The sequence below is a fragment of the Eumetopias jubatus genome, unplaced genomic scaffold (assembly GCF_037043125.1).
Source record: "Eumetopias jubatus isolate StellerSeaLion01/CBP00866 unplaced genomic scaffold, mEumJub1_p1.0 scaffold_2, whole genome shotgun sequence".
Classification (NCBI taxonomy): Eukaryota; Metazoa; Chordata; class Mammalia; order Carnivora; family Otariidae; genus Eumetopias; species Eumetopias jubatus.
In genome coordinates this window covers 95,631,781-95,648,796 of record NW_028274808.1, presented here as the reverse complement: position 1 = coordinate 95,648,796, position 17,016 = coordinate 95,631,781, and the positions used below count along the sequence as shown (strand labels likewise).

The 17,016-nt window shown below is 34.3% G+C and overlaps 1 protein-coding gene across 12 annotated transcripts in view; it reads right to left on the bottom strand.

The window, feature by feature from the left end:
* SCLT1 (sodium channel and clathrin linker 1) overlaps positions 1–17,016 on the bottom strand; it is a 202,021-nt gene that overhangs the window by 137,817 nt on the left and 47,188 nt on the right. For all 12 annotated transcript variants that reach the window (XR_015767773.1, XR_015767774.1, XR_015767775.1 and 9 more), the window contains exons 6-9: positions 15,130–15,265; positions 9,779–9,901; positions 7,573–7,638; positions 1,920–1,990 (exon numbers count right to left, since the gene is read on the bottom strand). Coding sequence is in view for 6 of the 12 variants with exons in the window: in XM_088021038.1 (XP_087877164.1) it covers positions 1,920–1,990; positions 7,573–7,638; positions 9,779–9,901; positions 15,130–15,265 (396 nt within the window). In the remaining 6 variants the exon portion in view is untranslated. The remainder of the gene's footprint in view (positions 1–1,919; positions 1,991–7,572; positions 7,639–9,778; positions 9,902–15,129; positions 15,266–17,016) is intronic.

Below are 17,016 nucleotides of genomic sequence, written 5' to 3'. Positions count from 1 at the left end.
TTCTACACTTGGAACACTTTCCCTGTATTGTATGGATAATCTGTTCACATCCTTCAAGTCTTTGTTCAAATCTCAACTGCTCAGTGAGATATTCTGAATACTCTATTTAAAACTGCAAGCCCTTCACTACCCCCTCTCCCTCCATAGTAGCAGTATCTTTTTTATTTACAGTAGGTCGTTGGGACACATCTGAGTTTATGCTAATGAAGTGACTCAAGGTAGGACCCTAGATAGTTTCAAAATGGGAGCTGGGCCATGCTGGAAAGAGCAACCATGTAATTAGAAAGTTGGAGCTTTGAGCCATGTGATACAGGCCCAAATTCCTGACCTCCAGGGCGGGGAGGGAGACTGGAGATTGAGTTCAATCAAGTGGCCAATGATTCAATCAGTTAAAGTACTTAAATTTCAGAAGTATAGTCAAAGTTTTGTTCTATGATGCAGTCATTTCAAAAATATTAAAAAGTAAATTTATTTACATTTAACATAAATCATATGCACATAATAAAAATCCAATAAAATCTCTGGACACCAAGTCTTAGCTGAGCTTCCTAGTTGATGAACATAGTGATATGCCAGGAGGGTGATGCTCCCTGGTTCCATGTCCAGAGGACATGAAAGTTCAAATTTTGAGACCTTCCTAGATCTCACTCAATGGGTTTCTTCTTTTGGCTGGTTCTGATCTGTGACCTTTAAAATAAAACTAATCATAAGTACAGTGCTTTTCTGAGTTCCCTGAGCCATTTTAGAGAATTACTGAGCCTGGGTAGTTAGTGGGAACACTTGCATTTACAGCCAATTGGTGAGGGGTGTGGGTGGCCTGGGGATCCCTAAACTTGTATCTTAGTGAGGGTAGTCTTGTTGGGGATTATGCTAGTAACTTGTGGAGTCTGGACTAACTATGGTTAGTGCCAGAACTGCACTGCAACTTGTTATACTTTTATACTCCCTAGAGTTTTCTATAATGGACTTATATTACTTTTATAATTAAAAAGACCAACTTCCATCTTGAAAAAAAGAATAAAATCTTGCAATTAAGTAAGTCATTCTACTTTAAGCTGTAAAATCAGTAACATCTAAAGAAATAAGGATGACCAAATAAGAGCCCACAAGTAGAAATGTCTAGGGGAAAAGAAAGTAAATTTATTTAAATTAAATTAAAATTTAATTGTTGATAATTAAATTAAATTAATTTAAATAAATTCTTTTTTTAAAAAAGCAAAATATTTTGTGGGGCAAAATACAGGATGGTACAAAAAATAAATAGCAAGGTTCATTTAACAAACAGAAACTTACATTTTTTATAAAATGTTGATTTATATTACAATTTAAAGATATTTCTAAATGACTGCATCATAGAGCAAAACCCTATTATGACTATACTTGTGAATTTTAGGTATTATGAATAAGGGGAACAAAAAGTAAAAAAGTTTTTCCTGTGAAGTCAATGCAATGATTATTAAACCACTGGGCCACAATAAATATGTACAGTATTAACCTGCCAGATTTTTAAAAACCCTCTATTGGCTTTGTCTTTTTCCCTGTCTCACTTCCCCACTCCTCTACTGGTGCTCCCTGGTATTACATTTAAATAAACTACATGATTTGACACCGTTTTCTCAGGGTCTGCTTATTGGGGAATAAAAGATATGTGCAGAAAAAATATTTCTAAGACAACTGATTTTCCTCCATAAGCACTGGTTTTACCTTCATGGAACATCCCTTCACATACATATAGTTGTCTCCTCCTAACCATCTTGATTTCAGCCTTTTCTGGTACTAACAGATCATACATATAGAAAGCTATTGACAGAGGCTTAAAAGGGAAGAAAAAAAATGCTCATGGAAAAATTATGGCATCATCACTTACTCTGAAGAAAAACAATTATTAATAAAATAACAAAATTCATTTTTGAAAATACCTAAGTTGTTTTCGGAGTCGCTCAATTTCCACATTTTGTTCAGTTACTGTTTTCAGAAAGTGTTGGTTAGTCTGCCACAAGAAAAAAATAGAAACATTCAGTATTAGAACACTTAAAACTACATCTTTAAGGATTAACGGTAGGGCATATAAGTAGAAAAAAACAGAGTCATGATAATGATCAGAGTTTTTGACAGTAAAATAAAACCTTGGCAATCCTTCCTTGCCTTCACTTTACTACTCCAGTGGACGCCTGCTTCACTTCAAACCACCTGCATCTGCTTTTTGATGTCTTATGGTTTTCCTTGGCCATTCAAGCCTGTCCCACTTAGTGTCTTAGAGCAGGTAGTCTTGTTGGGGATTATGCTAGTAACTTGTGGAGTCTGGACTAACTATGGTTAGTGCCAGAATTTGTTTACCTAACTGCACAGAAGATGACAGGTGCTATAGAATTCATGTCCCCAGCCTGCTCTGGAAGAGCTGGATAACAATGACTTAAGAGAACTGGTATGTAAATTTCCCAAAGTCCTCCCATGCCCTGCGGTGGAATAAGTCTGCGCCTGTTCTACACTGGCTTCCAGAATCCACTGGTAGGATTAAGTTTCAGTTACCCAAGGTATTAATTTGCATGATTGTTAGAAACCCTTTGGCTGCTCCTTGGTATTATCTCCTAAATAAATGACATGCATTAGAATACTTTTCTCAGGGTTAACCTGAGAAGGAACCTAACAGAAGATACTGAAGCAGACTTCGAAGTGTAGAAAAAATTTTTCTAAGGGAATTGATTTTCTTCTCTAAGTGATGATTTTACCATGAAGGCACAAATTCCTTATCCTTATCTTTATCTATATGCCTATGGGCAATGTTATTTAGACTATAGTTACCTCCTAATCGACAGCCTTGATTTCAGTTTTTTCCTATCCCAACAGATCATGCATACATCTTTCCAGCTGCCTCTCCCGGAAGCAGTTTTCAATGTGCTTCTCTCATACTCTATCCAATCTTATGGACTTCATATTTTTTTTTAAATATTTATTTATTTGAGAGAGAGAGAGAATGAGAGATACAGAGCACGAGAGGGAAGAGGGTCAGAGGGAGAAGCAGACTCCCTGCTGAGCAGGGAGCCCTATGTGGGACTCGATCCCGGGACTCCAGGATCATGACCTGAGCCGAAGGCAGTCGCTTAACCAACTGAGCCACCCAGGCACCCCAGGGCTTCGTATTTTTAATATACTATTTTATTTCCCTCTGGAATTGTAATTTGATTCTGCCATCATCCATTCACTTTAAGACAGAAATAATTGTTTCCTTTCTGCACTTTGATAAAACTTTATATGCACTTTTACAATGCATGTTGCATTATATTCAAACAGTAAATTTAAAGTTCATAGCTACAATACTTTGAAGACTACCTTCTCCCAGAATTTCCAGTGACTGGCACATGATTTAATGCATTCTAAGTACTTACACCTTTAAGGAATAAATGAATGAGTGCCTCCAATGAAACATAAAGAGAGCCTGAAGACTGCATTTTTATCTTTATTTTGGGAAGCAGACTATTGCAGACCAGAATTTAGTGTTCAATTCACAGACCACAATTTAATTAATTAATTAATTAAAAATATTTTATTTATTTATTTGACACAGAGAGAGACAGCGAGAGAGGGAACACAAGCAGGGGCAGTGGGAGAGGGAGAAGCAGGCTTCCCACCGAGCAGGGAGCCCGATGAGGGGCTCGATCTCATGACCTGAGCCGAAGACAGACGCTTAACGACTGAGCCACCCAGGTGCCCCTCACAGACCACAATTTAAAAGACCGACTACCACATGCAGGGAAAGAAGGCCAGAATAATGAGAGGCAGGTAAATTATACCATACCAGAATAGTTTAAAAAAAAATTGGGTGCAACACTGGGCATGAATCAGGAAAGACATAATGCTTGCACACAAATAAACTAAAGGGTTGATTTGAAGACGTGAGCTTGTTCTGTTACTCCAAAAGATAAAACCATGTATCAATGGGAGGAAATTTAACAAGATTTTAGCTTTCTTTTTTTTTTTTTTTAAGATTTTATTTATGAGAGAGAGAGAGCATGAGTGGGGGTAAGGGGCAGAGGGAGAAGCAGACTCCCTGCTGAGCAGAGAGCCTGATGCATGGCTATGTCCCAGGACCCTGAAATCATGACCTGAGTGGAAGGCAGACAATTAACCAACTGAGCCACCCAGGGGCCCCAGATTTTAGCTTTCTAATAATCAGAATTCAAAGGAACAGACTCTTTGAGGAAGTGATAAATCTCTTACAGGTAATAGTTAAAGCAGAGGCTAATGATCATCTAACTGAAAAGCATTTAATAAAAGGATGCCTATATCATTTGAGGAAATAGATGACCTTTAATATCGTTTCAAATTCTCCTGTGAAACTATCAATGACTTCAGTCCAAAACGATTCACAACTCTGAATTCTTTTATGTCTGTAATGTACTGTTAACGTTTTATTATATACACTGTCCTGGCTCTAACATAATTAATGCTTGTGTCTTTTACCATTTGGGAGCACCTTAAAGGTAAATGACGTAGAGTGATTAGGGAAAGTATAAATTGGAATTGTGAATTTTAAAAAAGCTAGTGTTGGGAACTAACTTGTTAGCAAGCCTAGTAGAGCTCAACAACTGCATCTGAATATGGTGTTCTCTGTCATTACAAAGAAAATTATATGCTATATTAATATTCTAGAATTTGGAGATTCAGAAAGGTCCAGGGAAGCATCCCTTTCAATCACTGATCATGATTACTTCATATATCATCCCTGTCTTACCAAGTAGGACAGGAGTTTGTGGATAGATGCACATTTCTCTTGCAACTAGAGAATCTTTAACAGTGAAAGGAACTTAATATGCAATCAGAAAATATATATATTTTTAAAGATTTTATTTATTTATTTGACAGAGACAGCGAGAGCAGGAACACAAGCAGGGGGAGTGGGAGAGGGAGAAGCAGGCTTCCCGCCGAGGAGGGAGCCCAATGTGGGACTCGATCCCAGGACCCTGGGATCATGACCTGAGCCGAGGGCAGACGCTTAACGACTGAGCCACCCAGGCGCCCAGAAAATATTTTTGACATCAAATGAGATCGGGCATGTTCAGACTGGTATATCACAGACCTGTACCTCTGAAACAAATAATACCTTATATGTTAAAAAAAAAAAAAAAAGAAGAAGATAGTAGGCAGGGAAAAATGAAGGGGGAGAAATCAGAGGGGGAGGTGAACCATGACAGACTATGGACTCTAAGAAACAAACAGGGTTCTAGAGGGAAGGGGGGTGGGAGGATGGGTTAGCCTGGTGATGGGTATTAAAGAGGGCACGTATTGAATGGAGCACTGGGTGTTATATGCAAACAATGAATCATGGAACACTACATCAAAAAAAATAAATTAAAAAAAGAAAAGAAAATATTTTTGAATAATTTTATAGAGATTGATAATTTTATAATTTTATAATTCATATTATATATATAATAATATATAATAATTTTATAGATCATATTCAAAAAAGAATATGATTTCAGTAAAGATAATCTCTAGGAAATGTAAAATCTCATTGTATCTATAGCCATAGTAAATAAACTTGTACTTTCATGTACCATTCACATCAGGGGATTCTACCTTCTGTAGGTTACAAATGTGTATTGGTCATGAAGGATATTTACTTCTGTGTACTCATCAAATGATTGTACATCTATAGGGACCTATTCACTTAATCAGCTTATTCGTGAAATCAGAAAACTTTTTAATGAGTACTTTTCTTCAAGTTTGATTTTGACTCAAACTTGCTCCTGCGACTATTCTCTGAATGCTCTTTGAGATGCACAAGATCTTTATAATCACTTAACTATGTCCCTTCACATTTAGCAGTCTTGTTTGATACCCAGTAAGTACTTGAAAAAATGCTTAAATTTTGGGGCGCCTGGGTGGCTCAGTCATTAAACGTCTGCCTTCGGCTCAGGTCATGATCCCAGGGTCCTGGGATCGAGCCCCACATTGGGCTCCCTGCTCCACGGGAAGCCTGCTTCTCCCACCCCACCTGCTTGTCCTCCCTCTCTCACTGTCTCTCTCTCTGTCAAATAAATGGATAAAATCTTTTTTTTTTTAAGATTTTATTTATTTATTTGAGAGAGAGAGAATGAGAGAGAGAGCACGAGAGGGAAGAGGGTCAGAGGGAGAAGCGGACTCCCAGCCGAGCAGGGAGCCCAATGCGGGACTCGATCCCGGGACTCCAGGATCATGACCTGAGCCGAAGGCAGTCGCTTAACCAACTGAGCCACCCAGGCACCCTGGATAAAATCTTTTAAAAAAAAAAAAGCTTAAGTTTTAAAATTTCTCTTACCATATTCCTTTATTTTAACCACCCGCATAGTCTCTTTTTCTTTACAACACGACTCTTTCATCCATCCTGTCACTTCTTTATCACTCTTATTGTACCCATCACTTCCTATTCTTAGTTTTGGCTAAAATCTGTGAATTCTTGTCCCTTAGAAATTTTTAATTTTTTTCCTATGAATACTCAAATATTCATTTCCCCTGACTTTCATCAGAATGATTTGGGGTGGCTTATATCCAAATAGGAGCTCTATGGTATAAGATACCAAAGGATTATATAATCCCTGCAATTCTAAGAGATATACTGAAAGAACGAATAATTGTGATATGAGGTTAAGCTATTAACTTCATGCAGAAATATGATTTAATTATGGATATCAGTCATTTTGTTTTGGAGTACTTTAATACTATTTAAAATGTCTAAGAAGTATATTATCAAAAATTTTAAGTGATTAGAAGTAACAAGTGAAATTTAATAATTTTTTACATGGTTAAAGGAGAAAATTTTGGAAAAATAGAAAAAAATTGGATAACGTACTTTTGATGGCACAACTCCACTCTTAAACAAAGACATTTTCATTAGGTACGAACAAGAATTAGCAGAGTTACTAAGCAAAATGAAGAAAGGAAAGAGAGGAATTACCTGGGATGTCATAATTGTATTACTCAACAATGAGGTAAAATAAAATGCCAAAAAGAAAGGAAAAGAAAAGGAGAGAAAAGAAAAAAAGAAAAGTGAGAGGAGAAAAAAGGTAAAGAGCAGAACTAGGAAGGCTAATTATTACATTTCTTTTAGAAAAAAATTAAAGGGAAATTTAGATGTACCAATTAATACTGATGTCCAGTCAACTAACAAATGATTCTTAATGTCCTATTACTTTTAAGAAACTGGGCTATTCATTTAACAGTTCCACAATTCTTATTATATACCTACCAGCATACTAAATGAAATACTAAGAATAAAGCATGAGTTCTACTCTTGAGAAGCTCACAGTCTAGATTACTCTCGAGATTCTACCAAGCACCCTAAGATTACTAATAGATTAGGTGATATTTCAGAAAAATGTTAGCTTTAGATCTCTAGTAAGTATTGTGAACATTGTCATGCTATCGAATGTGAAAGGAAAAGACAGATAAAGAGAAAAGAGTACCACCTACCTATTTTCATTTCACATACATGGGCTTTATTGTTATTGATTTTTATTAGCATAAATAAATATTAAAGTCACAATTTCTTGTTTATATCAACAAGTACACTAAATGGATATTTTCACTTACCATTTCTATGTTCTCATTAGTTACATGAAGTTGCCTGGTCAATTGTTGAAAATTGGTCAATTGATCCTACAGTAGGAAGGTAGAGGTGTGTATAAATAGCATTCTGTTTACAACCCATATGTAAAATTAACCTAAAATCAAGTCTAAAATCATTATGCCTAAGTCTAGATGAATTTAGTTGTCTTCTGTTATTGTGTGAATTAACAGTTGAAGAAATAAGATAATTTTTTTTAAATGACTACAAAATTAAATAAGGTGACAATGTAGAAACAAATGTGGCTATTTATGTTTTATGTAAGGCCATTATTTCTAGAAATCACTCTATTAGTAAATAGACATGCTAGAGAGACATTGTACAATATTGAAAAACTACATTCAAACTGACTCAAAAACTACAATATAAACCCTGGCACAGAAATTATTGTTTCTCTCTCCCCTTCTTAAAATTCTCATAGCTTGAAAGCCCAAGTTTCAGACTGTGTGATTATCTGTTATGATCTTACTAAGCACTGTATGTGCAGGTGACACAAAGCTGGAAGGGGCTATTAATATGTTGGATGACAGAATTAAAGACTGACATAACTGGAGAAATAAGGACAAAGTATTATTTGTAAAGGCTTGTACAAAAAAACCTAACTGCATAGTTAAAGTACAATAAAGGTGAAAAAAATACCACAGGACTTAGTTGATTGATCTAAATGGGGAAACAGCCTCAAAGAACTTACATTTTTTTAGAAATAGTTTCTTAGATCTCACAGGTAAAAGCCTTTTCTTTTTGATAAAATGCCGTGTATGTATTTTTAAAAAAACTTTTAAATTTGAGTATAGTTGACATACAATGTTACATTAGCTTTAAGTGTACAACATAGTGATTCAACTTCTCCATACATTACGCTATGACTCACTGCTAGTGTAGCTACCATCTGTCACCATACAATGCTATTACAATATCATTGACTATATTCCCTATATTATTATGCCTCTTATTCCCATGACTTATATCATTCAATATCTGGAAGCCTATATTTCCTACTCACTCCCCTTCACCCATTTTGTCCATTCTCCCCATTTCCCCTCCCTCAGAGGTAAAGGTCTTGCCCAGACTACATATAGGTTATTTTCAAACCAGAGCATATATAGAAAAATCATTTTGTAAACTGCAAAGTGTCATGTAAGTATTATTATGACTCCTTTAGGTAGAAATTCCCAATTATGATGACAGTAATAGGAACATTCATAAACTGGAATTTGAGAAGTCCATAAATGAGAATTGAAGTAAGGAGTGATAACCAATGTATTTAAACATCTGCCTTCTCAAAATCCATAGAAAAGGAATCAGAATTTGGAATACTCCATAGTTTTCAATGTTCACAGCAGAAAAAGAACCAATGGAAGGATCAAGGAGGCAGGTTTTTCAATGGAATGGATCGTCTTCTGAGATAATAAGTTCTTGTCAACAGAGGTTTACAGCAAAAGCTTAGATGTCCACTTTGAAAGAATACAAAAATCATTCCAGCTCTGAATAGAAAGAATGCCTTAATAACCAATAAGATCTCTTCCTATTGTAAAATTCTATTCTGATTAATTTATGATAAATACACTTGACATCTATTTTATTTTATTTTTAAGATTTTATTTATTTATTTGACAGAGAAGGTGAGCGAGAGAGAGAACACAAGCAAGGGAAGTGGGAGAGGGAGAAGCAGGCTTCCCGCTGAGCAGGGAGACCGACGTGGGGCTCAATCCCAGGATCCTGGGACCATGACCTGAGCTGAAGGCAGACGCTTAATGGCTGAGCCACCCAGGCGCCCCCGCTTGACATCTATTTTAGAGGTAACTTTAAGAGTGTTAACATTTTCACTTCACATGGTGTTGTCATTATATTTGAGCAGGTTTCTTCACTGGCCATAATCTAATGAATAGTTCCTGTCATAGGCCAATATAGAAGCTTTGGGGGTCCATTTATACAGAATCATCATATAGCTGCTTCTTAGAACTAAATATAGCTTTCATTGATAATCACATTATAAAACCTAATGTATACTAGGCATTGCTTTAACTGTCCAAGAAATTTCTAACCAGCAAAGATCTACATACATACATAACACAGTAGACACTTAGGCATTCCTCTTCAAAACAGAGTTTCTCAAGAATGAAGATTTACATGAAAACTGATATACAAGAAAACCATGAAATCCAAGATTACCTTTTGTTTTTGACTTTCAACTACATGAATCTGGGCCTCAGTCATATGTTCCTGGTAAAGTCTCTGAAGTCTGTCCAGCTCCTGAGAAACAGTCTGCCAGAGTTCCACAGCCTGAGTTTTTTCCTATAAAACAAAAAGTATCAAGAATTCATTAAATTATTAGCAGGTTATTGCATAGTACAAATGAATCATACTCTTTTACAGAATGAATCCTTGTATATAAAGTCACAAAAATAAAAATGGAACTTGTGTAAAGATGGTATAGTTGTAATATTTCTGATGCTATATACTTGTATTAATAACAATTCAGAGAAGGGGAGCTCAGCTGATAAAGCACCTGACCTTTGATTTTGGCTCAGGCCATGATCTCAGGGATGTAAGACAGAGCCCCGCATTGGGCTCTGTGCTGAGCATGATGCCTGCCCAAGATTCTCTCTCCCTCCCTCTTCCTCTCCCTCTCTTTCCCTCTAAAAAACCCAAACAACAAAAACACCAAAATCAAATAAAACAACAAAAAAAAGCATTTCAGAGAATAAACCTAAAGATGAAAATGCCTTATGTTGAAATTTTCTTTTTATTCAGATTTCATAGCTAAAATTTAACTCTTAAATCAGAGATATGGATTTAAAGCACTATCTTTGTTCCATAAGAAAATATAAGCCTTGGAAATTACTAAAGATAATTGCCCCTGATAAAGTACAAGATTTTTTTCAGATTGTAAAAGTAATAAATGTTATAGAAAGTTGGGAAAAGACAGCAAAACAGAAAACAAGAATTACCTGTAATTTTACCACCTGACAGTAAATACTGCTAGTGTCTGGGTATAAGCATCTTTATACATTTTGGATGTATTCATGTTTTTAAATGTGATTTTGGAAAAGAAGTTTGTATTTCTGTTAACAAAACTGGGAATCATACAGTGTACTATTTGTACCGTATTATTTTCACTTGGCATTTTATAATCAGAGTTTTCTCACATCATTAACTATTCTTTCAACACAGCAAGTCTCAAAGTGTGATATAGAGACTCCTGAAGTCAAAATTTTGTTCATTATAATATGAAGACATTATTTGCCTTTTTCACGCTCATCTTCTCATGAGTGTACACTGAAGTTTTCCAAAGTTTATATGATGTGATGTCATCTCTCTGATGGGTATTGGAATGTGTTCTTATGCTTCCATTTGTTCTTAAAAAACTCTCAGTTTTAATCTATAATATGACAAATACTGATAGATATATAATCCACAAAAAGAGAATTCTTCGAGGTCAGCAATAATTTTTAAGCATCCGGGAGAGGGGTCCTGAAACCAAAAAGGGTAAGAAATGCTAAGCTAGTAGGTAAAGAGCATTATTCTCTTTTTATTGTCTAAAAAGAAGAGTGGAGCAGGTTTTGGCCATTTGCTGAGGGTTCCTCAGCAAGTTGTTGACAGAGTCAGGAGGAAACATTTACCTCTTTGTTTCTAAATCCCAAACTTTTAAAGATTTATTTATTTATTTATTTGAGAGAGACAGAGAGAGAGAGAGAGGGGTGGGGAGGGGCAGCAGGAGAGGGAGAGATAATCTTAAGCAGACTCCCCACTCAGTGCAGAGCCCGATGTAGGGCTTGACACTGGGCTCAATCCCACCACCCTGAAACCATGACCCAAGCCGAAACCAAGAGTTGGATGCCCAACTGACTGCGCCACCCAGGTGCCCCAAAAGCCCAAACTTTTAAATCCCCCCAGGTCAGAACTAAGCCACCCTGTTTTAGTAAGAAGGTAACAAGGTGTAGTGAAAAGATAAGCATTTTAAGAAGATAATGAGTATACATTTAAAGTAAACAGAGGTTCATAAGTTTTAAGGAAACTATTACTGAAGTATAACATGTTTTCAGAAAACACAGAAATCATGAATTTTCACAAAGCGATTGCACCTATGTAACCAGCACACAGTTCAAGAAAGAGCATGTTATTACTAGCACCTAGAAGCCCGATACCCCTCTCTTCAAGATACTACTATTCCCCCAAAATAACTATGATCCTGGTTTCTACATCATCAATTAGGTTTGCCTAAAACTTACATAGTTTTAAAACGTGTAGACGAACAAATCTGGAGCCATAACACTTGGATTCAATTGCTGATTTTTGGCTGAATGATCTTGGCCAATTCATTTCAATTCCATAAGAACATTTTCTTTTCAGTAGAATGGTCAGAAAGACACGTCATAACCTCAAAAGGTTGTAGTTTTACAAACCTGCCTGATAGTAAGAATCATCTGGACAAATAGAAAACCAAGAATCTCTAAAGCAGTGGTTCTTATAGGACTAAACCATCAGGCATTACCTCAGAACGCGTCAGAAACACAAATTATTGAGCCCAGACTTCTTGAATCAGAAGATTCAAGATTTGAGATTCCCCTTGGGAAAGGAGAATAATAATCTATTTCAAAAAGCCCTTGGGAAATTATAATGCACAAAAAAATTGAGAACCAATGTACTAATATAAAATTTTTAAATGGTATAACCCATCATTTGAAAAACCAATTTAAGTGATTCCATATTGTTAGATTTTTAAACTATTTCCAATTTTCATTATCATATATAATAGTATAATGAACATTTATTCATCAATTTTTACATACAGTTTCTTAGGATAGATTCCTAGAATCTATGTGATATCCTAGTCTAATTAATTGGTCAAAGGATATAAATGTTTCTAAGGCTCTTATTGCCAACCTGCCCCCAGAAAGATTCTTACAAATCACACTATCATAGCAGAACAAAATACTCCAAACTAAAAATATTAAGTTAGGTACTCAATATTGTACTAGTGTTATCAGCTTCCAAGGCCATTACATTTGCTTTACCCAGCACCTTTTGCACTCAATTTTAATTCTTTATCTTGCTGTTCAGTAATGATGATGATAAAAATAATACGTAAATTTATTAATTTACATGTGTGTTAGGCATTATGTGCTTTATGGGAATTTCTGAATTACCATAAGAACTCCATGAGATAAGAATTATTATAATCTCCATATATAAATGAAGGTAAGGTAAAAAGACATTTCCCAAGATCACAAAGCTAGCAAATAGAGAACAAACTCAAGAAGTTTGACGAGAGTTTTTTTTTTTTAACAAAAGCTTGTTTTCCACGAAAGCAGGAACCAACACTCTCTATTGTATCCTCAACAATTAGCACAGTGCCTGATATCTAATAGACATCTAATTAATACTTATGAAATAAATGCAGATATCTGAATAGTCAATTTCTTTATGCTTATTACTTTGATAAAGCATAATAATTATTTTATTTTTTACTATAAATTGTATTTAACCTAATTTTTGTCTCTTCGGTTTGGATTCAACTAGTCTTCATGAATAAGACAAAGGTCTTTCAATTTAGTGATGGATACCAAAATAATTTTATGTGTTTTATCACACCTTAAAAACAAAATACGTAAACATATATGAATAATAAGTAGAATATTTGACATTACTGTTTTGATACTATTGAGTTATTAACATTTTCTATTATTTACACTTCATAAGAAGCCTAAACTCCCATTCAGTTAAAATTTTATATTTATTTACAAAGTAAATTATAGATTTTGGGGGAAATTGTGTTTATAACCAATCAGCTTTTTCCTTTTGACTGCTCAGAGTTGGACCTCATCAATTTCTTCTACGAAGTGACTGATCCAAAATGTAGCAAAAAAAATAGGACAATCTTCAGAGAAATAATATGAGGTGGAGCAAGATGTAGGAGAAAGGCAAAGAGAGGGTAAGGCAGGAGGAGAAAAAGATAAGGAATGAGAGAACAAATTTGGTTTAATAAGTAATTTTGAAGTTTTAATAAAATTAACATTGGAAATTATAGCAATACAAGTACTGCAGAGAGATGCTTTTTAGAGACAGGGTTCTTTGTTTTGTTTTTTGAAACTACAAATCTTATCTAGTTTTCATTCCACTTCCTTTTAAAAAAAAGTTTTTTTTCAGTTTTATTGAGGTAGAATTGACAAATAATCATTGCATATATTTAAGGTATATAACAGAGGGTTCTTTTACATATGGTCTATCACAATCTTTTTCCAGAGTACCAAGAATTGCATATTGTGCACTAGCTTTTGATAACCTGTTAGAAAGCCTTCATAAGTCTTAATTAATTTCCATTTATTTCTGTATAAACATTTATCAATCCTTTTTGATAATATTTTGAACAGAGCTAAAACTAGAGTCTGAAAGTTGGAAAAGTTTGAAAGAGCATGCTTTCTCGTTTTTTTTCCTCTATTACTTTTTCAAATTCCTTCCCTTTACACATGAAAAAATAAAATCAGTGTTAAATACACGCTCCTTTATCATGGTAAATATAACCTGTTTAAATCCAGTTTAATTTAATCAGGTAATTATCACTTTCATAAATATAAGAATTCCAAAACTAAATTTCTAGGGTATAAAAAATGATTTTTCATAGATAACTATAAAATCAAAATCATAATAAGGAATTTGTAATCTCCATTTATAAATGAAGAAACTGAGGCACAAAGCTAGAAAGCAGAACAGAGATTCAAATACATGTAAGATATGAGATGCCTAGGATATAAAACTGTAAATTAAAATAAAATTCCCTTATGTACAATCACAAATTTCAGTGTTGAAAACAGGATGGAGATATATATATATAATATAGCTTCCCAAATATTTCAGTTACTATGAGGGAGGAAAAAAGGAGAAAAAGTAGTACAGAGAAGAGAAGTGTAATTTTTGAAAAATATAATTCTATAATCTTTGAAAATTGAGGAAAACACCGAATCAGAAGAAAACACAGAAAAATGAAAAATGTAAATTTAAGTGAGTGGATGATTATTTTTTTCTTTAAAAATTTTCTTGGGCATTAAAATATATTTTTTAAAAGATTTATTTATTTATTTTGGAGAAAGAGAGTGCATGCATGCATGCATGTAGCCAGCTGGGAGAGGGGCAGGAGAGGGAGAGAGAGACTCTCAAGCAGACTTCACTGAGCACGGAGCCAGATGCAGGGCTCAATCTCACGATCATGACCTGAGCCAAAATCGAGTCAGATGCCCAACCCACCAAGCCACACAGGCACTCCTGGCATTAAGATATTTTTATGACATAAAAATGTCAAAAGATTTATGATTCAATTAAAATATACATTTGGTAGCTATATTTTTAACAACCAGGGATGGTATATATTGTAAGTTTTGTTACCTGTTAACTGTTCTTATAAGTTGTAGAAATCAGTAAGTACTAATTTTGCTATTCTGTTATCATTCATAAATAATGATTAACACAGATTTTAAAAATTCTGTTTATTCAGAATATAGTTTAAAAAAATTTACATCACTCACTTGATTGGCTAGTTGTAATTGTTCTCGTAGATTCCTAACTGTTTCATCATCTGTATATATATCATTTCCCACGTCTGTGCCAAAGGGAAAGGACTCCAGTTGCTTTTCAACAGCATCTTTTAATTCGCTGTGCAACCTTCAGAAAAAAGAGTTAACACAGTAATAATATAAATTCATTTTACCAACAATAATCACTGTTTCAAGGTAAACTAAATAAACATTGGAGCACCAAAAACATTCTTTAAAAAAAATTCCTTACATAAAACTAATTTTTAAGTAGACTTCAAAAATTAAATTGTTAATCACCATTAAATACTGTGCTATGAAAATAAAAATCTAACAATTTCAAATGCATTAAATTTGTCATAATTAATTCAACCATAAATCAGTTTGTCCTAAGGAGATTTTAGTTATTCAACAAGGTAAAATTCAGATATTATACTCTATTAATTTATGAAACAGGCCATTCAGGAAAAAAATATAACAGTGGTTTCATCTAGGCAATTAAAAGGAAATGGGATATAAAATATTACAGATTTTCTTCATTGTGTTTCACAAAATTCAGGTAACATCTTTTTTTTTTTAAGATTTTATTTATTTGAGAGAGAGAATGAGAGACAGAGAGCACGAGAGGGAAGAGGGTCAGAGGGAGAAGCAGACTCCCCGCTGAGCAGGGAGCCCGATGTGGGACTCGATCCCGGGACTCCAGGATCATGACCTGAGCCGAAGGCAGTCGCTCAACCAACTGAGCCACCCAGGCGCCCTTAAACTCAGGTAACATCTTACTTAATCCAGTTAATAAACAGAGTTGAATAAAATTGCTGGTTATGAAAGCAAGATGATTAGAGGCTTTAGTTTTCAGCACATTTTACATAAGCTTGACCATAACTCTGAAAGCCTTAAATTCAAAATTAATCTTAACATTAAATTACAGATATTTTGTATTTTAAAACAGCTACCAAAAGAAAGCTTTAGAAAGTACATCTGAAAAGACTGATTAAGTATTTTACTTTAAAATGATACAAACCTAAAAGGAAAAAAAATATAGTATCAGAAAGACCTGAAAACCTTTAATGTATAAATTATTAGCAGAAAATGTTATTTATAATAAACACATCTCAAGGTAGTTGAAGATAGTTGAAGGTAGTTGAAGTTCAAGAACCTGCATCTATATATTTAAAATAAAGAGAATTACCTACTGTATTTAAAATCTCCTTTGAAACTAGAAAAATTCAATTTTAATTTTTAGAATATATTTATTGAAAACAAAGTTCATCTAACACTGAAATTCACAGGTAATTAACCTTAGAAACAACAAAAAAATTAATTACTCCCTAAGGAAAGGACAGAGGTTGCTAATTATTCCCTAGTTAAAAATTTTTATCAATAACACAGATGTTCATACTTTAAAACATTTCTAGTATTTTTATTTTTTGTTTTTATTAAGTTTTTAATTTTAATTCCAATATAGTTAACATACAGTGTCATATTAGTTTCAGGCATATAATACAGCAATTCAACAATTCTATACTTCACCCAGTTCTCATCACAAATGCACTCCTTAATCCCCATCACCTATTTCACCCATCCCCCCCAACCACCTCCCCTCTGGTAACCATCAGTTTGTTCTCTAGCTAAGGGTCTGTTTCTTGGTTTGTCTCTCTTTTCTTCCCCCACTTTGTTCATTTGTTTTGTTTCTTAAATCCCACACATGAGTGAAATCGTATGGTATCTGTCTTTCTCTGACTTATTTCACTTAGCATTATACTCTAACTCCATCCAAGTCATTGCAAATGGCAAGAGTTCATTCTTTTTTATGGCTGAATAATATTCCATTGAATGTATGTATACACACACACACACACAAACTTCTTTATCCATTCATCT